A 25,019-nucleotide genomic window follows, 5' to 3' on the forward strand; every position below is an offset into this window, starting at 1 on the left:
GCATTCCTATGTGGTGAGATCCTGGTACAAATGCTCTAAGCACTACATTAACAGAGATCAGGAGTGGGGAATCTGTGGCCTTGAGGCCATACGTGGCCTTCTAGGTCCTTGGGTGTGGCCTTTTGATTGATTCCAAGTTTTACGGAACAAATCCTTTTATTAAGTGGATTTGTGTGAAATTTGGATTCAGTCAAAGGGCTGTACTTGAATACCTAAATGGTTAACATGTAGCCCTGAGGCCCACCCTGGCATAAATAAAGATCACTTGTGCACACTGGTAAGAGTCCTTAGCTCTGAGAATAGATAGACAAAAGAGTCTCCAAAACTCTAGCTCAAGGGCCTAGGAACAAGCCCATACAATCTCTTCAGTCTATAATAAACTTACAAAATGGGATAAGTCAAACACCACACCCCTACCTGTCTTTCTTTTCTTGACCCCTCCTCCTCCAACCAAATCCCAAAATATGGAAAGGAGGAAACAGACACCTGGTCTCTCCACTAATTAAAATACCAGAAAGTCCCAGGTGAAACTGAGAAACAGATATAAACTCAAGAAAGCAAGCCTCTTAGTTTATAAAAGCCAAGGAAGTTGAGCCATCATGTGAGCTACTAGCACCTGACAATCTGTGGACCCCGGCATTTTCATGGCCACTAACGATGGGCGAGTGACAGATTTCAGAGTCAAACAGGAATGTTGTGAGCTCTTATTCTTCAGTGAAGACCTAGTCCACTACACTAGCGTGGTACAGTGCAGACTTTAGAATCAGCAGCACTGAGTTCAAATCCTAGTCTGCCATTTATACCTGGGTCACTTTGTGAGAATCACTAAACCTTTCTGGGTCCCAGTTTCCTTATTTTACAAAGAGGGTCCTGGAGTTGATAACCTCCAATGCCTCTTCCTTAGCTCAGAATCTATGATCTTACTAGAATATCTAAGTTTGCAGAGCAACTATCCACTTCTCTGGACTGCTGATACATATCATATAACCATCCAACTGGGGAGCATTTGCTACTAAATGGTAGCAACTTCCAAAAAAATAGCCCCTTGAACCCAGAACAACTACCTCACAGATTCATTGTTAAGAAAATACTTTGTAAAAAAGTATATAAAGTGCTATATGAAAACAATAAAATAAAAGTACTACCTGAATTGTTACTATTACTCAAAGACTGTCGTATTTAAACAGGCATTTGTTTAGTCCAGCCTCATGCTTAACAGTAGTAGATTAAGTTTTGAAATCTCATTTGGTGTTTTTGGTATGACGTATCACTATTATGCCATAAAGTTTCCGCAGAAGTAGATGGCTAAAGAAATCAGATTCAAAACTTCCATAACCTGCTGCTAAAGACAGTTCTCATACCATATTATTTATTGTTGCCAGTGATAATGGTATATCACCATAACTAACCAAACACTAATTATTTTGCATCTTTCTCAAAACCAACTGACGGGATATATATGTTTATATATACCATCTGGGTTTAGCATTTTACTTTCAGCCTTGAGTTATGCCAACAAAAGTACGAAGAGCTGAGAAGGCTGAATGAGAATATTGTGCAATAACCTGGAAAGCAAAAAACAACATAAGGGTACCAAATGACCATGCTGCCTTACAATTATGTGGTATAATTTATATTCCATAGCAATTTGTCTATAAAGGCTTCTAGGTTTTTTTGTTTATATTGAGGCATCTGAAACAGATCCGAGCTTTTGTCTAGGCCTTCATTCTCGTTTCTATTTTTACCCAGTATTTCTCTCCCTTTGCCTTTCCAAACTTACTAGCATTGGGGGAGCTGTAATTTCCTAGATGCAGGATTTATTTTCCCCATTTTCAAAATTCTTATCGGGAAACTAACAACACCCTGTTGGCTAATTCCAATATCACCATATAAAGGACCTAATTAAAGTCTTAGAATAATCCAGCAGAAAGAGGGCTTGCCGGGCTTCAGAAATCAAACTTTTGGCACCTGGGTCTTCATTATTGCTCAATTTGTTGTGCTGCAGGTCCTACTTTGTAAGTGAAGCTTATGAAAATAATAATAAATGCACGATATGCAAGGCAAACACTGGCTTGTGATTCACATGTCAGCAGGAACTAAAATATGAAATTATTCTTGTATCAGCAAATAATGTCACAAAACCCAAGAGTCCCTGATTGTTGCCACCTCTCATTTATATCTAAGAAAGCTTTGGCATATAACTCACCTTCTAGAAATCAGGAGAGTTTTAAAGGACCGCTTTCTTTAAAAGAGGCACGGCTACCATTCAGAGCCATTCAAATGAAGAAGACAAACTCTATGACATAGCTCTGGCCACATGTTTGGTGTCTGACAGGTAATACTAGTTTGAGGAAACAATGAGGAAGAATAGCCTTTTCTAATAATGTGGTGATGTTGCAAACCAACACTTAGAAACCTAAACACAAGTGTGTGTGTATTTTAGGCATCTGAGAGGAACTGTCAAGCATTTCAAAAAATATTATTAACTGATGAATTCTGAGGAGTCAAGTGAAATACAATGAACTCATTTTAAAAATAAAAATTTATTGGACTGTCATTAGGAAACAGAGAAGGTAATCAATCAAATAAATCAGCAAGTATTTATTAAGTTCCTATTATATGCGTATCACTGTACTATATGCTAAAAATGTAAGTGCAAAAATGAAAAAATTCCTACTCACAAGGAACTTACATTCTAATAGAAACAACAAGGACGTGTGTAAATATAGAATATAAATACAAAGTAAAGAAAATACAAATATCTGCCCTGTCGATAAAAAGTTACAAAGTAGACTGGGAGAGAGGGAGCTAGCACTTAGGGGAGATGGTAAATGCTTTGTGCAGATCCAGAAGACAGTGCTCAAGTTGCATACTGAAGAAAGAGAGGCGCTCTATGAGGGGGAGGTAAGGAGGGAGAGTATTCTAGGACTAGGAGACAACCAGTTGTAAGTAAGAGGATTTTGTTATTCCTTTTTAGATAATAGTTCCAGGATCCTAGATAATATTTCCCACGAATTATGGTTGAAACCATCTCCACCGCACAGTCGCAGTAGAGATATATGGGTGACTTAATGTATGCCTGCTCTGCACTAGGTCATGATGATATTGCTAAAGTTAACCTGTGAGGCTACTGCTGGCAATGTGCTTTCTTTGGCTGTTGCCCTATAAGCGGGCACTGGGGAACACATTTTGGGATTTGAGTAATGCATAGAATAATGCATGTACCTGCCATGATCGGCCCCCAATAAGGCTTAGGGGATCTTGAAGGAGTTGTACTCCTATTCTTGCCCACCCCAGAGAGAAGCGTGATTAGAGAATCCTGTAGGAATTGGTGCTCCCATTATCAGCAACTCTTTTGAGAAGATTAGACTAAAATAAAATAAGCTTATTTAACCCCTTCGAAGCTGTCTTCCTGTCTGACCAGATCAGAAGTGAACCTGTGCTAGGACACCTGTTAGTGTTAGGAGCCCTCCTGTCCAACAAATGTTGTTACCTGTGAGTTTACCTGTGAAACACCAGTGAAAGCACTCAGAGACAAAAACTGGAGCGTGGCGTGTGAAGGACAGAGAGAAGGCCAGTTTGGCTAGATTGCAAAGGGCAAAAGCGGGAGTAATGTGCGATGAGGCTGGAAAGGCAGGCTAGGGCCAGATCGTGTAGGGCTTTAAAAGCTAAACAAAAAAAGGTTATATTTTTATCCTAAAGGCAACAGGAAGCCACTAGAGATGACTGAATAGAGGAATCACATGGTCAGTTCTGCGCTTAAGGAAAATTACTTTGGCAGCATCGTGTAGGAAAGACCAGAATGGTAAGACAGTTGAGGTAAGGGGACCAATTAGGAGTCTGTGGCAAATAATCTAGGAGAGGAGATGAAGGCTTATATTAAAGTGGTAGCTGTATGAGAGGACAGAAGGGGTCAGATGTGAGAGATGTTATGAATGACTGGATATGTGTGGTGAAGAAGAGTGAAGAGCCCGAGGTAATTCTAAGATTAGAAACCTGGGAGAATGGAAGATGGCTGTGCCTTCAACAGAAATAGGGCAGTTTGGAAGAAGAGAGGATTTGGGGGAAAAGATAATGAGTTCCATTTCGGACATCTAGAATTTAAGATTTCTCTAGGACATCCAGTTTGAAATGTACAATAAGAAAGTAGTTCTACAGGGCTGAAGTTTAGGGGACACACATACGTGTGTGTGTGTGTATGTGTGTGTGTGTGTGTATGTGTGTGTGTGTGTGTGTACACACACTCACGTGGGGTAGTGTGCCGGGCCTGGAGTCAGGAAGACTCATTTTCCTGATTTCCAGTCTGGTCTCTGACACTTAACTAGCTGTGTGACCCTGGGCAAGTCACTTAAATCTGGCAATTTCCTCTTCTATAAAATGAGCTGCAAAAGGAAATGGCAAATCACTCCAATATCTTTGTCACAAAGATGGACACAACTGAAAATGACTGAGCAACAATAACAAACAATATGTATACATACACACATATTACATATGCAGGCATATCTTGGAGATAGTGGGGGTTCAGTTCCAGACTGTCACAATAAAGTGAGTCATGCAATGCATATAAAAGTTATGTTTATACTATGATGTAGTGTATTAAGTATGCAATAGTATTATACCTTTTAAAATGCATACCTTAATTAAAAACTTTTATTGATAAAAAATGCTAACCATCCTCTGAGTCTTCAGTGAGTCACAATCTTCTTGCTAATGGAGAATCTTGCCTCATTGTTCATGACCTCTGATTGACCAGGGTGGTGGTTGCCGAAGGCTGGCGTGTTTGCCAAATCGATTGACTCTTCCTTTCACTTGAATGCTTAGAGGCCATTGTAGAGTTATTCATTGGCCTAATTTCAATGTTGTATCTTAGAAAATAAGGAGGCCCAAGGAGCAGGAGACAGGGATCAGCTGATCAGTGGAGTAGTCAGAACATATACAGCATTTACCGTTCAAGTTTACTGTATTACATGGGCATGGTTCATGGTACCCCAAAACAGTTACAGTAGTAACATCAAAGATCCCTGATCACAGATAACCATAACAGACATAATAATGATGAAAAAGTTTGGAATATTAATGTGACACAGAGACATAATATGAGCACATGCTACTGGAAAAAATGGCACCAACAGAATTGCTTGACGCAGGGTTGCCACCAACCTTCAATTTGTAAAAAATGTAGTTATCAGCAAAGTTCAATAAAGCAAAGCACAATAAAAATATTTTGGCTCTATATAGACATACTGCATGTACATGTGTGTATATATATACACACACGTATGTGTATACGTGTGTATACACACACACACACACATATATACAGATGTGCATGTGTGTACATACATGTGTATATATATACACACACATATACACATACACATACATATACACATACATATACACATACACATACATATACATATACATATACATATACATATACATATACATATACATATACATATACATATACATATACATATACATATACATATACATATACACATACACATACATATACATATACACATACATACACATATGTGAATGTAACACAGTACCTCTTTCAGACATGGAGAAAAGTACTTAAAGTTCTGATGGCCAGAATAGAATTCTTTAGCTTATCAAGATCAATTAAGCTTGTCAGACTAAAGTGGAACTGAGTGAATTCAAAAGGAACCAGTATTGGGGCAGCTAGGTGCCACAGTGGATGGAGGACCAGCTCTGGAGTCAGGAAGACCTGAGTTCAAATTCAGTCTCAAACACTTGATACTTACTAGCTGTGTGACCCTGGGCAAGTCACTTAACCCCAAATGCCTAGCCCAAAAAAAAGAAAAAGAAAAAAGAAAACAAAAGGAACCAGTATTGCTTTCCCCTCCACCCTAAAGAAGAAATATTGTGAAAATTGAGAACAGGAACCCAGGAGCATGACCAGCATTTGAGTTCAAGCTGGCAATTCAAAAAAGAAGAGAGAGATTAGAGGCAGCACCCAGCACAGCTGAGGTTGAGCTGTAGACAGGTTATTTCCACCAGCCTAATGGAACAGTCCAAGTTTTTGAACTGATTACTGCAGAATTTTCCCTCAGACAGATATGATAAAAGATGGTGACCTACCTGTCTCTCCTTGCCCCTCTTCTTCCTGGGGAATGTGGAGGAGGACAGGGGAAAGGAAAGAGGAGGCATGTTAAATCCAAAGTTCTTCTGTTCTTTAAAGTTTCTTTGTATTTTCTATTTAGTTTTATCTCTAGCTTAGATAAAACTTTGATCTATCAACTTCTGGTTTCAATGATTTATTAATTGTGAATAAGAAGTTGCAAAAAGGGATAAAGACAGTAAGGCATGTTATGTACATAGGAAGAGAGAGCCAGAAAAGACCAAACTGTGGGTGGAACAGTTCTCAGTTCGGGGCTCCTGATCTGTATGATGGAGATTCTTACTGATTGTAAAAGTAATAAAGCAGAGTAACAAACCACTTTAATGTGGACCTCATGATTTTCCTCTAGGCACAAAACACTGGGTAAACAGGAGGATACCTTCCTAAGAGGTGGTTAGCCTCTAACAATTTTACTTCAGTTCTCTTCACAGGTCTAGGTAAAGGAGGAAGGCTAAAGAGTTGGGAAAGAGTGGAACTGTACACACTAAGGTTAGACTAATTAATAGGGATCACATAGTTTTTCTGCTAACACCTCCAACCCAGACTAAGCTACTCCATCAGTGATGAGATTAGAGATAAAAAAGGAAAGTATTTTCTTAGTAGTTAATGATGGTTGTGTTAATAACCTTAGCATTTGCCTCACTAGTTAAAGTGCTAATGAGCTGGAATTCAATTAAAATTAGTTTTCCAGGATGTAATTGCTATCATACATTACAGCCCACTGCCTAGAGCCAGGCCTAAACCAAATGAAGTATGAGAGATGCTGTAGGAGTCTCACGGGGGAAGTATTCTGTATTTCATCAACAAACATTCCAGAAAGATAAACTTAATCCATATTAACACAAAACAGTCCAACAATTTCCTATAACTAAATCAAATAGAAAATAATCAAGGGGTATCATGAATTCATCATTCAACAATATAATGAGGTCTTTTTTAATAGGAATATATCCTGTTTTCCTAATCTTTTTACTGACTAGGAGAGTGAATGGGAGTGGTCCTGTAATTCTATTGATAAGGGGAATTCCTAGAAGAAGAAGCTATCTTTACCAATCTAAGTTGGCACCTTCAAAAACATTTATTAAATGCTTACTATGTGCCAGGCACTGTGCTAAGTGCTGGGTATACAAAGAAAGGTAAAAAGGAACACGTATTCTAATGAACAAAAGAGGCTTATGTATTGGAAATACAAAATAAAATGCCCATATCCAGAAAATACTGTCTACTTTATCACTGGCATCTATAAATATTGTTATTGATAGAAAGTAAAGACCTTAGGTTTTACTATAAATATGAATGCTTTAGACACATGAGTAAAATGAAACAATAAAATGAAGAAACATTTTTGAAAGCATCCATTCCAAATCTTTAAAAAAAAAACAGAATTTTTCCAGATAAAATTAAATGTTTTTCATAAGTGAAAAAAAAACCCTTTTTCCAAAAATCACAACCCAAAGAACAAAAGGACTGTTATGCATCCCTAAGACTGTTTGCAGAATTGCTTAGTATAAAAAGCATAAATAGCTAGGACAAATGTTGCTGCCACCTACGACTAGTGACAATAGTTAAAATAATGCTTGATTACTCCAAATGGTTCCACTTGTAGAAAATACAATGGGAAGGAGCATTGCCTGTTTATATGAAGGCTTTTGTGGTCAATTAATTGAGGAACTGCACTGAGGAATTCCAATTTTGCACTGAAAAGTAAATGCAATGTACGTAGTTTTATATATATATATATATATATATATATACACAAATAAATGATATGTTAAAATTGATGCTAAGGAAGAGGTATCAAGCTTTTAATTTTAATGAAATAATGTAGAAAATAACATAAAAACCCATCGTGGATGGAGTTCAATTTATGTCAGAATGAAATGCTGGTCAACAGGTACAGATCTGACAGTATCACTCTCCTATTCAAAAAATTTTCACACATATATATGTATATACATATATATTTTTCTTACATGTACATATATGTGTGTATATAGTTATCCTTTGTTTGTTATCTCCTAGATTTCTCCCAGTCTCTCCACTGCCTCCTCACAGAAAGTTACTCAGTACAACAAATAATTTTTTTTAGGAAAAAGGAAGAAGCCACTCAAAAGTTTTCAATGACTCCCTTCTGCCACATTGATCTTTTACTTTCTCTTCTTTTACTACTTTTTATTGATCCTACTTTCAGAACTGAGGTTGGTTTCATTCAGGTGGTAACCACTGGATTCTTTCTATTTTCATCTTTCCCTCTGGTTCTAATAGTTCTGGGCAATATTCTTTTAAATTCACTGAAATATGCTATTCAGAGTTTGTTTTTCAGAGTTTGTTGACTCTTAAATTACCTCCTCATCCTATTTCCTAGGTGGACTGTTCTTGATAGTAGGTAGCTCATATGTTTTCCTAATATTTCAGCTTTTTTTACTTTGTTCTAGATAGAACTTATTTGATTAAATCAATGGGTTCTGTTTGCTCTATCCTATTTTTCAAGGAGTTGACTATTTGAATCATTCTTTTCACCTTCTGAGCAATATATTCTCCTTTAGCTTTTTCCTCAAATGGTCTAATTCCATTTTTTTAAATCTCTTGTTCCATTTTTTCCATCTATTTATACTCCTTGTGGCCAAACCTTTTTTCTGGAGCTCTACTTATACTTATTGAAGTTGTACTATTGTTCTGGATTTCCCCCTTAGATTTCCCTTAACCCATGGTATTTCATCACTGTGTTAGGATCGTAGTTTTCCCCTGTTTACTCATATCTCCAGCCAGCATTCCCAGGTTAGGATTTTGTGCCAGGAACAGGATCTTCTCCTCCCAAACTGTCAGATGGGATGGCTAGTTCCTAGACCTGTTCCCTCTGCTATCTGGATACCACTGCCTTGCCAAAATTCTCAAAAGGTGGTGGTGTCCTAGCCCCCAGCCCAGCCCTCTTCCTCAGCCTTAGCCTGGGAGAAGAACCAGATTTAGATCTTTGACCTATCCCCTCTCTGCCTCAATTCTCGGTTTCTGATTAGTGTCCTTTTGGCACAACATGGGTACTAGCCTCAGTCCTGTCTCAATCACAACCAACCAGCCAGGAATTCTCTTTGTCCCCTACTGTGGCTCCAAGAAGCCAAGAGTAAGATCCCAATGGCTTTATCCCCCCTCCCACCCTTTCCTCTCAGACCAGGTACACCCTTAGGCTTCCAGCCATCTTCTATTGCAATGTTTACACTAGATGACAGAATTTACTGGTGCCTCTTTTTTGTTTTGCTGGACCATTGTTTCAACTGGCTCCCTTTTATATCTCCCCTATGGGTATTTCTAACTTTGCTGAAAGCCTTTCTAACATGGTTCTCACACTTTATCATACACATAGATTTTGAGCAGAGAGGCAGTCACAGACTGAAACCTGTAATTTCAATTAAAGAACTGAGTCCTTTCAAATTGTAGGCCTCCAAAATGACAGCAGTGATTAGACAAAATACAAGTGTTCTGTCATTTAACTGGTGAAATCTAGTCCCTGTAACATCTCATAAGAGCTTTGTACCATGATGTTTCCTCTATGAATAGCAGAATGTTTGAAACTTGTTCTAATGGATTTATTTGCAGAACATCTTTCCTTTTAAGGAAATAATGCTCCAAAAATCTCCTTAGTCTTCACAAATTCCCCATAGGGCAAGCATTAGGGAAAAGAAGGCATGGTGCAATGAAATTACTCATTTGATCTCTTTTTTTTCAAATTTCCTTCTTATTGTCATGAACTTAACAAACATCAACAAATATGAACATTTCTCTGTGAACATAAAAAGAAGAGAAAAAAGGAACAGCATATGAAGCTGTGAATCTCCACTAAATATATACAGCGTGGATTTTTTGTTTTGTTTTCCTTTATATGTAGCACAAGGTCTGGTGACAACCTTTACTCTTATGTCTTTGGGCTGTCTCTTTAACCCAGACTACATTCATGCCAAAAGGTTAGGAGTTTCCAGAGGGTCTGCCATACTGCTAAAACTTACTCTCTCATGCTCCTAGGCCTAACCCAGGTCAGGGTTGGGGAGTGGGGGATGTGGATGGGGATGGGAAATGCATTCCTACTACTGCCAACTGTAGCTCCAGGGCCCTCACTGGTATGGTTCCCATTTTACCAATAGCCCAGATGAACCCATTAGCTCTTAATCAGAGACATTAACTAAATGGAAGGCAAAGCAAAAATAATAACAAAATATTCCTCCATAAACACATTCTGCCAAGGATGCACAGAGGGAGAAATGCCAGCCTTACAGGATCATAACAGAGTGGCACATGCTTAGTGCCTGGGGCAACTTACAACCCCAGATTTCAGGCCTTGATGCCCTTTGGCTCCCTCAGGGACAGTCTTCAGAACATTTCACTATGGGCAGGCTGATCCTCTTCTGAGCTTCTCCTGCTGCGTGGGGCTGTTTCTCTGCTAACTGTTCTTCTTTCAAGCTGCTGAAGCAATGGTAAGCTCTTTCAGCAAAACAGAAATCCTAAACCTGAGATCTATAGAGCTTTCCCAGGTGGACTCCTTTGACTGGGCTCCAAGAAGGTTCTACCTCTCAAGGTGGCAGTGCAATGCAAGCTCTAAGGCCTGTACCCAAACCAAATGGAAGTATTTTCTGAGCCCTAAGCTCAGCTCAGATGCAAGCAGCAGTTAACAAAACTTCTTATTTCTCCACTTGGCTCTAGCAGGTGGCAGAACAAAGCCTTTGTTTCTCCAGTCAGTTATTCCATCCAGCAAATGGCAGGACAGGCTCTGAGGTCTTCCTGTGACCCAACTCTAAGGTCACTTCTTGGTCCTAGCTCTGATGTCTGTTCTGATGCACTCAGAACACTGTTCTTGACCAAATCTCCTGCTGTGAATCAGGGTCTTCTGTGTGAAATGACAGCTCTATCTCAATATGAGAAACCAAAATTAACATTTTGGCCAGTCAAGTCACTAGGCATTTGTCTCAGTTACCAAAAGTTCTAGGTATTAGGATTTATCAGTTATCAACCTCAAAGTCCTCATAGCAAATATATGCAAATTAGATGCTGGGAAACGGGGCACTTCAGCTATCTTTCTTTCAATTTGATGTCTTTTCTCTGTGGTTTGCTTTCTCAGTGTTTCCCTCACAAATACCCTTTCTTCCTCTGCCTATTAATAAAGTTTTCCATACCAGAAAGGGACATTAACTTTCATTTTTATTTTAAATTTAATGCAGCAGGTTCAGCATTGCTTTTCTTTAGGCTCTGTTATGTTTGAAAATTAAAGTACACTGAGGCACAAAGCTCCAAGCACGTTCAATTTATTGGTGAGGCTAGAAAATATTAATAAAAAGGGTCTCTGGACTCCTCAGTCAGTCAAAAGACCACGAGGCAATTTTACAATGTTAGGGGTAACATAGAATAGAATCAATTAAAAAGTGCAATCAGAAAATTTTATTTTCTCAGCTCTCTTCTGGAATTGGCTTATTTTAGATTACACAAAGTCTTCGGTTTAAACTCAAACTCCAATTTAATTAATTCCAAAATTATTTCAATTTCCAAATTAAACTTCTCTACATTCACCTAAAGTCACAGGCCCAGACAATGCTGAGACTGCTTCATTTTTAAAGAATTCAATACTTGATGAGCTAGGTTTTTTCTTTCTCTAAATGTCGGAAGAAGTTTTTATTTAACAGTTACTCTCACTGTGTAAAAGAAGGAAAACAACCTGGCTCAACGAACCAGAATTTACCTTTCTGTTCCCAATCAACCTCAAATTCATCAACAGTCCTCAGCTTTGTACCTTAAAGACCCTCTTGACTACATCATCAACCAAGTGTCCTCCAGACACAACACACATATTTTCAAGGTTCTGAAGAAATCAGAAAAGGGGGAAAACTCAATCGTATTATGTGCAATACGGACAGAAAATGTTCATTTGCTTTTCTAATGCACCATTTGTTCAAAACAATGTTAAGGCTATCACGCTTTTCCTCACTATTTTTCATTCCCGGCATCCCCAAAGCACAGCTTAGCACTGGGACATAGGCACGATTACATGTGGCATGACCAAAACTACCTAACTTTAATGGAACCCAGAGAGATGTATAGAAAGCTGAAAACCACTGCAATCCCATCCCCTTTTGAGGTCACTATAGAATTGTAACAGTGCCAGCTGCATTTTTTCCTTTAGCAGACTTCTTTTACCCATGGCACCTTAACTTAAAAACAGCTGACAATGTCTTGAGCTGAATCAATCATTTTTTGTTTGTTTGTTTCAGTGGATATGAAGATAAATAGAACAGAGCTAACGTAATTAATTAGACATGCAGAGAAGGCTAAGGGTTGCAAAGCAAAATGAAAAATCAAATGTGACATAAGGGCCCAATCTGTCACACACTTTCATCAGCTTCATTAAACAATTTTGTGTAAAAAAATGATATGAAATGCTCCCTAAGAACAACCTTTTTCCCTTCTGTTTGAAAATCTAGAAGGGAGGGGGGGAAGCATTTCTCTATTGAGATATAGGTAACAGAAACAACTACTTTGATGAATGGCAGGAGTAGACAGAATAATTAGAATGTGTTCCAGACACAAGAACAGAGCTGCTCACTAATCACATCTTTTCAATAAGCATTTAAGAGTTGAGTATGTGCAAAGAACACTGCCAGGTCCAGAGAGATATAACAAAGATTAACAAGGAATGGTCCCTGTCCTCAAGGAGCACTGATTTGTTCATTAACAGCCTAGGAAAAGAACCATTTTCCTTAACTACAAGTTTACCCATGGGAGGAGTCCATGAAACATACAATGCTGTAATTGTCCTTGGCTCTTAGACTTAATAAGAAATTCAGAGTAATTTATCTTACTTTATTAGATTAGATTTACTCTTTTACTGCAAAAACCAAGGTGTTTTTCTTTCAGCATTATTATATCAGACACTGGGCAGCTAGGTGGCTCAGTGGATAGTATCAGGCCAGGAGTCAGAAAAGACTCTTCTTCCTGAGTGTAAATCTAGCCTCAGAAACTTACTAGATTGTGGCCCTGGGCAAATCATTTAACCCCATTTGCCTCCTCAACTGTAAAATGAGCTGGAAAAGGAAATGGCAAACCACTCCAGCATCTTTGCTCAGAAAACCCCACACGAGGTCACGAAGAGTCAGACGTGACTGAAAAACGACTGAACACCAAAATGTCAGACAGTTATTCAACATACATTTATTATGAAGCTACTATGTGTAGGAAACAGGGCCACAGTAATGAATAAAACAAGGATTTTTAACCTGGTATCCCATGGGTTTGTTTTTTAATTTAATATTCTGATAACCGTACTTCCAATACAATTCCATGTATTTTACTTTATGTATTTAAAAATATTATTTTGAAAAGAGTTCATAAGTTTCACCACACTGCCAAAGGGGTCCACAACACACCAAAGAGGTTAAGAACCCTTGGAATAAGATATGGGGCCTGCTCCCAGTTTTTGATATCTCAATACGTGATGCAGGGCATTGGCATCATGGATCAAAAATACAGATTAGAGAACAATTTGATTTTGTTTCTCCAGTCCTCCCACGTACCTGACACACAGTGGGTACTCACTGACCGCCCGACTAAAGAGTTGAGGACGACTCCTAGAGTTGCTCTGTCCCTTTCTGATTCCACCAGCTCGCATGGCTTCTCTCTACAGCTAAGTCTCAAATTATATGCCCAAACCTAATCTCACCAATTGCCTGCTGGACATCTTAACACACTACCTTGCCTGCCTTTGCACAGGTTTTACCCAAAGCCTGAAACGCACTCCCTCTTCACTTTTTCTGAGAATCCCCAACTTTATGGCCCAGCGCTGGTGCCACTTTATATGAAATCTTCACTAATTTCCCCATCTGTAAATATTCTTTCCCTCCTCAAATTATCCTGTATTAACTTAAATATACATGTTGTATTATTCTGGTAGTATGTAAGCTGCTTGAAGGTATGAGCTGTTTCATTTTCATCTTTGTATCCCCAGCACTTAATAGTGTCTTAAATGTAATAGGCACGCAATAGATGTTTGTTCAATTACACCCTATTTTTTAGACAGTATATAATCAGTATCACCCCTGAACCATATATACACAATAAATGGTGAGCCAAGAGTCATTAATAGCAAAATTCATGATCAAATGAGATAATGTAAATTATTTTGTAAATCTTAAAATCCTGATATAAATGTCAACTATTATTACTAGAAGAGAAGGACAGGGAATGGGGTACAACAGTCATGGGGAAAGCCAAACCCTTACCAGCTGGAAAATGGTTGCCCCAATTACATATAACATATGGTCTAAGGAAGCCTTCATATTGGGTGAGTAGAAGCTCTGGTCTACAGGATACAATTCTAATAAATAATGGAGTGCTTAGATGGATGTACAAAGTTTCATTCCCACTCCTAAAACTTGGACAAGTTCATAGGATTCTAGATTTAGAGCTGGAAAGACCTTAAAGGTCATCATGTCCAATCCCTTCATTTTACAATCACTGGAAAAGTTCAGGCTCACAGAGGTTAAGTGACTTAACCAAGTTACACAGGAAGTAAGTAACAAAGCCAGAATTTGAAGCCAAGTATTTTGACTCCAAATCCAGCTATCTTTCCATGGCAACCACTACAATGCCTCTACAGGCTGCAGTAGCCTCTAAAAATTAAGTCTGAAGCATTTTCTTTACAATAACTGAGATAAGTAATACAAGTACTGCTAACCTCATTTTGCTGATAAGGAAATTATGCCTCAGAGAAGTCAAGGTGCAATTCAGGTCTTCTGACTCCAAGTCTGTGCATTTATCTTTCCAGTGCACTATGCTGCTTCTCCAACTAATTCCCCATAAGATTTCGAGTTGGGGCTGTTTTTGCCTGTCTTTCTATCTCCAGAGCTTAGCTGGCAATATAGGTAATTAATAAATGCTGGCTGACTAAATTTAGTCATCCCCAAGAAGAGAACCAGGCATTTTAAAAAGCACCCACTATGTGCACTTGGACTTTACAAACCCAACTCAATAAACTTTTATTAAGCACCTACTATGTGCCAGGCACTGACTTTACAAATATTCTCATTTGATCCTCACAGCCACCCAATGACGTAGGTGCTATTATTATCCCCATTTTATAACTGAGGAAACTGAGGCAAACAGAGGTTAAGTGATTTGTCTAGGGTCTGGCAGCTAAGTGGATGCATTTGAACTAGGGTCTTTCTGACTCCACTGTACCACCAGCTTCGTCTAGGGGGAAAGAAGGTAGCAACTGACAAGGCAGCCAGCCATTAAAGGAAGCTTCAGGAGCCTCTGCCCTGCAGCTCCATTCGCTGGCTCCCTTGCCTCCCCGCAGGATGATCCCGGTGTTCTTCCCACCTCGGAAATCCTCAACCACCAACCCCTCCTCCACCGCCAGGAATCCCTCCTTCCTCCTCTCCTCTCTACAATCTCCGCCCCTGCTCCAGCCTCCCCGGAAGCCCCGCCCCGTCCTCCCTTCTCCAGAAGCCCCGCCTCTGTCCTCTCCCTCTCCGGAAGCCCCGCCCCCCGTACAACGCGAGCTGCAACGTTCTCCCGTCCTAGTCGCCCTCTCCCCGCACTCACCATCATGGGCACGCCGTAGCGCAGCGTCTTGTTCTTCTTCAGAGCTCGTCTCACTGCAGGCGCGAACATGACTTCCTTTTCTCTTACAGCAAGCGGCTCTCCGCCCGACCAAGCCGTTCAAACGCTGGACGTAAAACAAAGGAGTCCTTGCACTCCGGCATCCCCTCGGGACTTCCGGGTGAGGGACTAGATCCGTCCGAAACCCTTTCCGACCGGAAAAGTCAGCGTTTGACTTTTACGTTCCGGGAGGTCTCTGTACTCCGGTTACTTTACCTCCGAGGAAGGGGCTGCGTCGGTCCTAAATCAGTGTTCGGAGAAGCACAGGGACGTAATACTTTGGTTCCTACCTAACTTAGGTATAAAGACAGTGCAGTGTCATGGGGGATAGGGGCTGAACCTAGGGATTACTTTTAGACTGTTGATCCTGTTTCTTCAAGAAACATTTATTAAGGGGCAGCTAGGTGGCTCAGTGGATAGAGCACCGGCCCTGAAGTCACTTAACCTCAATTGCCGAAAGAAAGAAAGATCTATTAAGCACCCAGCAATAGGCAGTGAGCAACAAAAATAACATCCCTGCCTTTATGAAACTTACGGTCTAGCCTAGCGGTGCTATAAGAGCCTCTACAGTTAGGGATTGGGACTGGATCTGTGATTTCTCTGGTGAGGGATATCAGCAGCACTTTCTCTGCAAGTTATAGTCTTCTGAAAACTGCTAAGAGCATGTAGAGGTAAAATTGGCTTGTCCAGGGACATCACAGCCAGTGTGTGTCAGAGGTTGAACTTGAACCCAGGATGGTTTCTATCCACTTTGCCATGCTGCCTCTCTGTATGAATAAGTGTATAATAAATAGGAGCCGCCAGCATTTATGTATCACTTCCTGCAGAGAAGTTAGCTTACTTGCCCTTGATCTAAGTATGAGGTGGGATTTCAACTTAGATCTTCCGACTTTTAAGCACAATGCTTTTGTAAAACAGATACTGGCTAGCTATATGTGTGTGGGGGGGTGGAGGGGGTTTATTTTCCATTTATTGCTTTTCTTTTATACAGAACATAAATTTGTGAGTAGAATTATTGTAATATAGATGCTATCACACTACCTCTCCAAATATAACTCCTTAGTAATAATAATGGTGGTGATGACAATGATGATGCACCTTGCGCTACCATAGACCTACCATGTGACCACAGACAAGTTTTCTTTGCCTAATGGATAATTTCATCTTTCAAAACATGGTGGAAGCAATATGGGAAAATTCTTGTCTGCTTCTGCTCCTTGCCAATAGGGAAAAATTGGTTGGTGGAATAGAAATGATCATTCTCTCTTTGAGTTTGTAGTAATCAGGAAGCAAAACTCCAGATATAGTGTAACATACAGCAGATTTCAGCTGTTGGGGGGAGGGAATCTTCTAAAATTCTACAAGAGAAGTCAGGCCAGGAAGCATGAAGAACCTCTCAAGAATACAATATTTCCTGTTCTCCAGGTATCTGGAGCCAACATAATGAATCAAGCAAGCAAGCCAGCATTTATTAAGCACTTTTTAGATGCAAAATACTGTGCTTAAGTAGTAGGGATACAATTTGAAAAATAAGACAGTATCTGCTCTTAAAGAATTCGTATTCAAACAGTGACTTCTGGTTATCCAGGGCACCCCACTGCCATGCCCAACTGAGGCTCAATTTCTGGGTAAAGCCTCATGCACTGGACCTCTCCCACCTCCTCTGTCTTTCTCCTCAATTAATCTGGTCTGTCTCCAATTATCTAAAAGCCCTTCTCTCTGTTATCTCATTTAATAAGTCCAATCTGTAATAACTGAACAAATTCTTATGCTCATCATTCTTCTTTGTTTGTTTGGTTTTTGCTTTCTGGTGAGGCAGTGGCGGTTAAGTGACTTGCCCGGGGTCACCCAGCTAGTAAGTGTTATGTGTCTGAGACTGGATTTGAACTCAGGTCCTCCTGATTCCAAGGCCAGAGCTCTATCCACCGCACCACCTAGCTGCCTCCGTTCATCATTCTTCTTGAAGCAGTGCTATGGATTGGACTGATCCTGCACATGCAAAAAGCTGATCATCAAGCCAGAAGCAGGAGAATATAGCCAATCTTGCTTTTAAGCAAGGATCGTATGGCTCTCAAGTGTCCACTAGAGGGAGCCTTCTTTATGCTAAATGAACTCATGTCCCATTTGATGCCACTCTAGATTTTGACAAGGGTTGTAATCCCTATGGTCCAGCACTAGAGATTTAGAATACAGGAATGAATAGCCACTCCTGGAAATGCTTAGTCCTCACTACCATAGGAAAATATTTTTGAAATCCTAGCAAAAATCTTCACTCCCCATAAACATATCTTCATTGTTTTATCTGTTTTATTTAATAAAACAAATTCCTCCAACTTTCCCATGTAGATGTTGGTTCTTTCTCTACCTGGCTTTTATCTGCACTGCCCTATTCCATCTCCTGACATCTCTGCATACTCTTCTGATCTCTCCACCCACTCCCCAAACCCGCGAAGGAGTATGTAGTGGGTGGTGTGTAGAACCTGGAGTCAGGAAGATCTAGGTTCAAATCTTACCTCTGACGCTTCCTAGCTAAGTGACCACAGACAAGTCACTTAATCCTTCTTATTCTCAGCTTCCTCATCTATAAAATGAGGGAGAAGGACTTGGTAACCTCTAAGGTCCCTTCAGGCTTTAAATCTATGATTCTAACCCTTACCTCCACCAGACTTCTGTTTCTGTTTCATTATTTTTCACTTACCAGGTACGCAACCATATGTCATACTTGACTCTTCCCTCAACCCAGTGTCCAATTCCATGTCGAATCAGTTGCCAAGTGTTGTCAATTCTATTTCTGTGACATCTCTTGAATTTATTCCTTTCTCTCCATTCATATAGCCTCTACCATAGTTCAGACCCTCATTGCCTCTCACCCTATTATAATTTATCTATCTGCTTAAAAATCTCTCCCTTTTTTAACCCATCCTCAACACAGCTATCAGACTAATGTTCCTAAAACGCAGATTTAGCCAACCTCCTATTCAGAAATCTTCAATGGTTCCCTATTGTCTTTAAGATAAATCCTCACCTTGGTATTTAAGCCACCATAGTCTGGCTCCTACATAACTTTGCAGTTTTATTATGTTTTAGGCCCTCTTCATTCCATTTAAATTGGGCTTGTAGCTATTCCCCACATAGAACATTTCATCTCCCACATTCATGCTTTTGCACAAACTGTCCGCTATGCCAAAACTGCTCTCCGTCCTTACACCTACCTCTTGGAATCCTTAGTTTCCTCCAAGATACAGCCCATGTATTACCTCCTTCACAGAGCTTTTCCTGAAACCCTCAGTTGTTAATGCATCTCCCTCCTGAAATTATGTTCTTTTGTATATATTTATATTTTTGTTGTTATTTAGTCGTTTCAGTCCTGTATGACTCCTTGTGACCCCATTTGGAGTTTTTTTGGCAGAGATACTGGAGTGATTTGCCATTTCCTTCTCCAGTTCATTTTACAGATGAGAAAACTAAGGCAAACAAGGTTAAGTGATTTGCCCAGGGTCACACATTTAGCAAGTGTCTGAGGCCATATTTGAACTCAGGAAGATGAGACTTCCTGACTTTAGGCCCAAGCACTCTATCCACTATGCCACCTATGCCCCACCCTGCCATAGCTACTTTGTATTAGTTTGTATATATTTTCATATATTTTTATTTGTATATTTTTTTCATCGGCTCCTTGAAGGGAGGGACAGTTTCACTTTTGCCTTTATTCCTAGCACTGAGCGCAGTGCCTGGCCCATTGTAAGCACTTTATAAATGCTTATTGATTGATTTATAGTCCCACCAGATGATGGACCCTAGTCAAACCATATCTTTGTGTCTAGTTTTAGATGTCACATTTTCAGAAGAACACTAATAAACTGAAATACACTCAGAGAGAAGTGATCTTGATGGTAAAAGAACTGGAGATCGTGCCATTTAAGGTTCAGGTAAAGAAATAAGGCTACATGGCCTGTAAAAGATAAAACATGGGGGGACAGACATGATAGCTATGTTCCAATATCTGAAAGGTTCTCATCTAAAATGGAGGTTAGGCCTCTTCTGCATAGCCCCAGAGAGGCAAATTTATCTGTGTGAGGAAAGAAATTCTAACATTATGCAAAAGTAAAATAGACTGTATCAGATTGTAGCAGATTCCCCTTCAATGGGAATCACTGAAACAGATGCTGGGGGGTAGAGCCAAGATGTTGGAGAAAAGGCAGAGGCTTGCCTAAGCTCTCCCAAATTCCCCTCCAAACAATTTTAAATAATGCCTCAAAACAAATTCTAGAGCAGCAGAACCCAAAAAGTACAGGGTGAAACAATTTTCCACCCCAAGACTTAGAAAGGCAGCAGGAAAGGTCTGTTGCACCAGGGTGAGAGTGGAGTACAGATTGCACCAGCACAAGCCATGCCACAGGAAACCAGCAGCAGGCCTTGGGGGTGACTAAATCAGTGATGGCAACAGCTGCTTCTGGAGCTCTCAGCCCACAGACAGTAAGGGGTTCTGACAACTGGACAGAAGAAGATTACTGGGATCCCTTTGCTGCCACTGGGTGCAGGACAAGCATTACCCATACTTGGATGTGGGTCACAGTCCCTGGGTGGCAGTGCCTAGGGTGAGGAGGAGCATTATTAGCACATCAGGACTAGTAGCCTCAGGGGGGTTGTAACCCTGGTCACAGTTCCAGGGAAGAAAAGAGTTTTTGAGGCCAGTCAAAGACCAGAACACAAGCTAGAAGAGTAGTAAATACACCTCTCCTTAGATCATACCATCTTGGAAGAACTGAAAACTTACAGACCTCCAGAACTAGCTCTGAAAACAGCTAACCAAAAATCCTGAAGTTTGGGATAGCGGCCCCTCCACCCCGGGTTCAGAGCCCAAGTTTAATATGAAGTTAAAAGTGAAGAAATAAGCTAGAAAAATGAGCAAATAACAAAAAAATCCTGACCATAGAAAGTTAACTGTGGTTGCAAGGAAGATCAAAACGCACACTAGGAAGACAACAAAGTCAAAACTGCTACATTCAAAGCCTCAAAGAAAAATGTGAATTGGCCTCAGGCCCAAAAAGGATTCCTGGAAAAGTTAAAAAAGGATTCTAAAAATCAAATAGGAGAGGCAGAGGAAAAATCAGTAAAAAGAAATGACAGTGATGCAAAAAAAGGCATGAAAAAAGAGTCAACACCTTGGTAAAGGAGGCACACACACACACAAAAAATACTGAAGAAAATAACACCTTAAAAAACAGAATAGGCCAAATGGCAAAAGAGGCACAATTTAAGGAAGAGAAGAATGCCTTAAAACGTGGAATTGACCAAATGGAAAAAGATGTACAAAAATTCACTAAAGGAAAGAATTCCTTAAAAAAGTAGAATTGAGATTTCTGGTGCCAAGACAGCAGAGCAAGGAAAGAACCCTCTGAAGCTGTCCCACATTACCCTCCAAACAACTTGAAAATTGCCTCAGAATTGCTCTAGGAGCAGGGAAGCAGCTTACCAGCACTGCAGGAAAGGTCTATCTCACTAGAGTGAGAGGGGAGCAAGGTCCAGGGGCAGCAGCAGGAGCCAGCCTCACAGGTGGAAGCCTGTAGCAAGGCTCCTGGGGCAATCCAGCAGTGAGACCCCACCCTCCTACAAACCAGCAGCCCCCAGGCAAGTGAACAGTGTGTGCATCAATGCAAGTCCCCATCCCAGCGACCCCATCCCCAGCAAAAGCCACCAGCCGTGCCTTGACCTCATTGCTGACCAATGGTGAAGTCCCACCCTGGGACTGGCCAACAGTGAGACCCCTCCCACGGGGCCTTCCAGCAGAGAGACCCTCTTTCTATTGCAACCCAGCAGCAAGGCCCCACCCCTCAGATCAGCCACAAAACTACTAGTCTGGGGCCAGTTTCTATAGCAACCCAGCAGTGGGGCCCCACCCCTGGAGCAACCTTACACCCAGGGGAGGCTAACGGGGGAATTCCACCCCCCCAGTACAAGTGAGAAGGGAAGCCTACCCTCCAGAGAAAGCAAGCAGCTAAGCCCTGAAACCCAGTGAAATTCAGGAATAAGACTCAGAGCACCAGCACAAAAAGCTTGAGACAGTGCATAACCAGAGCCTGATACTCACATGAAAACACCAAGTCACAAGAAAGGCAGAAAAAATGAGCAAAAAACAAACAAACAAAAAAACAAGAAAGAGCTTGACTATAGACAGTTACTATGGTGATAGTCCTAAACTTAGAATAGGACAATAGTGTCAAAATGGCTAGATGTAAAGCCTCAAAAAAAAAGTCATTTGGTCTCAGGTCCAAAAAGAATTCCTGGAAGAGCTTAAAAAGGATTTAAAAAAGCAAATTAGGAAAGTAGAAGAAAAACTGGGGAAAGAAATGAGAATAACATGAGAGGACCATGAAAAAAAGAGTCAATAGCATGGGAAAAGATATACAGATTACATTACGGTAAATGACCATAGTAATCTAGTATATGATAAAGCTTTTGGAACAAAAACTCATCATTTAACAAAAGCTGCTGGGAAAACTGGAAAAAGGTTGGCAGAAACTAGGTAGAGACCATCATCTCACACCATATACTGAGATAATGTCAAAACGGATACATGATTTGCATGTAAAGGGTGATACCACAAACAAATTAAGAAAGCATATTTATGGATAAGGGACGAATTTAGGACCAAAGAAGATACAGAGAGCATTACAAAATATAAAATAGTTAATTTTGATTATATAAAAATTAAAAAGTTTTTGCACAAAAATCAATGCAATGAAAATTATAAAGGAAAACAAAACTGGATGAGAAGGGAAATTTTGCAACAAATAACTTTGATAAAGGCCTCATTTCTCAAATATGTAGAGAAGCGAGTCAAAAATAAAATACAAAAATATAAGTCCCCAATTGATAAATGATCAAAGGATATGAGCAGGTAGCTTTCAAAGAAATCGAAGCTCTCTATAGTCACATAAAAAATGTTCTAAATCACTATTGATAGAGAAATGCAAATTAAAACAACCTTGTAGTACCACCTCACACCTCTCAGAGTGGCTAATATGACAAAAAAGGAAAATGTTCCATGTTGGAGGGGATGTAAGAAATCTAGGACACTAATGCAGTATTGGTGGAATTGTGAACTGATCCAACCATTCTGGAGAGCAATTTGAAACTATGCCCAAAGGGCTATAAAATTGTGCATAATCTTTGATCCAGCAATACCACTGCTAGGTCTATATCTCAAAGACAACAAAAAAAGGGAAAAGGACCTATTTGTGCAAAAATATTTATGGCAGCTCTTTTTGTGGTGGCTAAGAATTGGAAATCAAAGGGATGCCTATCAATTGGGGAATGACTATACAAGCTGTGGTATATGATTGCAATGGAATATTATTGTGCTGTAAGAAATGACAAGCGGAATGATTTCAGAAAAATCTGGAAAGACATGAACTGATACATAGTGAAGCAAACAGAATCAGGAGAACATTGTACACAGTAACAGCAATATTGTACAGTACAGAATTATGAATGATGAAGCATACTATCCACCTTCAGAGAAAGAACTGATATTGTTTGAATACAGACTGAAGCATGCTATTTTTCACTTTCTTTCTTTCATTGTTCTTCTTTTATTCAAGTCTTCTTGTATAAAATGACTAACATGGAAATGTTTCACATAATTGCACATGTATAACCTATATCTGATTGCTTACCATCTCAGGGAGAGGGGAGGGGAGGGATAGAATTTGGAATTCAAAACTTGAAATTAAAAATATTTTTTAAAAAAACTTTTCAGAATAAAAAAAAAGTAGAATTGACCAAATGGAAAAGGAGGCAAGAAATCTCAGTAATTCTTTAAAAATTAGAATTGGGCAAGTGAAAGCTAATAATTCTAAGAAGCAGTAAAACAAAATCAAAAGAATAAAAAAATAGAAGAAAATGTGAAATATCTCATTGGAAAAACAACTGATCTGGAAAACAGATCAAGGAGAGATAATTTAAGAATTATTGGATTACTTGAAAGCCATGAGCAAAAAAAGAGCCTAGACATCATCTTTCAAGAAATTATCAAGGAGGGGCAGTGAGGTGGTGCAGTAGACAGTGCTCCAGCCTTGGAGTCAGGAGGTCCTGAGTTCAAATCCAGACTCAGACACATGACACTTACTAGGTGTGTGACCCTGGGCAAGTCACTTAACCCTGACTGCCTCATCAAAAAGCAAAAAAAAAATTTTTTTCAAAGAAAATTGCCCTGATATCCTAGAACCAGAGGGTAAAATAGATATTGAAAGAATCCACTGATCACCTCCTGAAAGAGATCCCAAAATGAAAAATTGTAGCCAAATTCCAGAGCTCCCAAGTCAAAGAGAAAATATTGCAAGCAGCCAGGAAGAAACAATTCAAATAACATGGAGCCATAGTCAGGATAACACAAGATTTAGCAGCTTCCACATAAAAGGATCAGATGGCTTAGAATATGATATTCTGGAGGGCAAAGGAGCTACAGGGGTGGGGAACCTGTAGCCTCAAAGCTACATGTGGCCCTCTAGGTCTTCAAGGGCAGCCCTTTGACTGAGTCCAGACTTCACAGAACAAGTGAACAAGACCACATGTGGCCTTGAGGCCGCAGGTTCTCCATCCCTGAGCTAGGATTACCACCAAGGATCACATATCCAACCAAACTGAGTTTAATTCGTCAGGGGGAAAATGTACATTCAAAGAAATTGAGGACTTTCAAGTATTCCTGAAGAAAAGTCCAGAGCTCAATAGAAAATTTGACTTTCAAATCCAAGACTCAAGGGAAGTGTAAAAAGGTAAACTGGGTTGAGTGACTTCCCCAAGGTCACATAGGTGGTTTCTGAGGCCAGATTTTAACTCGGGAAGATGAATCTTCCTGACTCTATCCATGGCACTCTAGCCACTTGCCACCCAGCTGCCCCTATTTAGATTCTAATTGGACTAAACTACCTCTCAAGCATCTCTTGACCATATGATTCTGTGACTGTATGATCTCCAATGTCTCTTCAAGGTGTAATTGCCTATGGTTCTGTCATTTCTTTAGGATCAAATCTTTTTTGGTCTTAATTTAGTCCCATTTCCTATTATTTGGCCATCCACAGACTTGGTGTCTTCCTCATAAATCGTTCATAAATTTGATTTCAATGATTGACACCTCTCAGCCTTCTCTTCTCCAGGTTACATAATCCTAACTCCTTTAGCCCTTCTTCATTGAATGTGTTTTCTGGGCACCTTAACAGGCAGAAAC

The 25,019-nt window shown here is 39.9% G+C and overlaps 1 protein-coding gene across 2 annotated transcripts in view; it reads right to left on the reverse strand.

The window, feature by feature from the left end:
- COX16 (cytochrome c oxidase assembly factor COX16) overlaps positions 1–15,969 on the reverse strand; it is a 123,564-nt gene extending 107,595 nt beyond the window's left edge. Inside the window, exon 1 of one of the 2 annotated variants that reach the window (XM_020986411.2) lies at positions 15,734–15,969. In XM_020986411.2, the coding sequence (XP_020842070.1) occupies positions 15,734–15,802 (69 nt within the window). In that variant the 5' untranslated portion in view covers positions 15,803–15,969. The remainder of the gene's footprint in view (positions 1–15,733) is intronic. The other variant, XM_020986410.2, reaches the window with a different exon arrangement.
- Positions 15,970–25,019: the final 9,050 nt, after the last annotated feature.

The sequence above is a fragment of the Phascolarctos cinereus genome, unplaced genomic scaffold, assembly GCF_003287225.1.
Source record: "Phascolarctos cinereus isolate Bilbo 61053 unplaced genomic scaffold, phaCin_HiC Scaffold_3;HRSCAF=262, whole genome shotgun sequence".
In the NCBI taxonomy this organism is placed as follows: Eukaryota; Metazoa; Chordata; class Mammalia; order Diprotodontia; family Phascolarctidae; genus Phascolarctos; species Phascolarctos cinereus.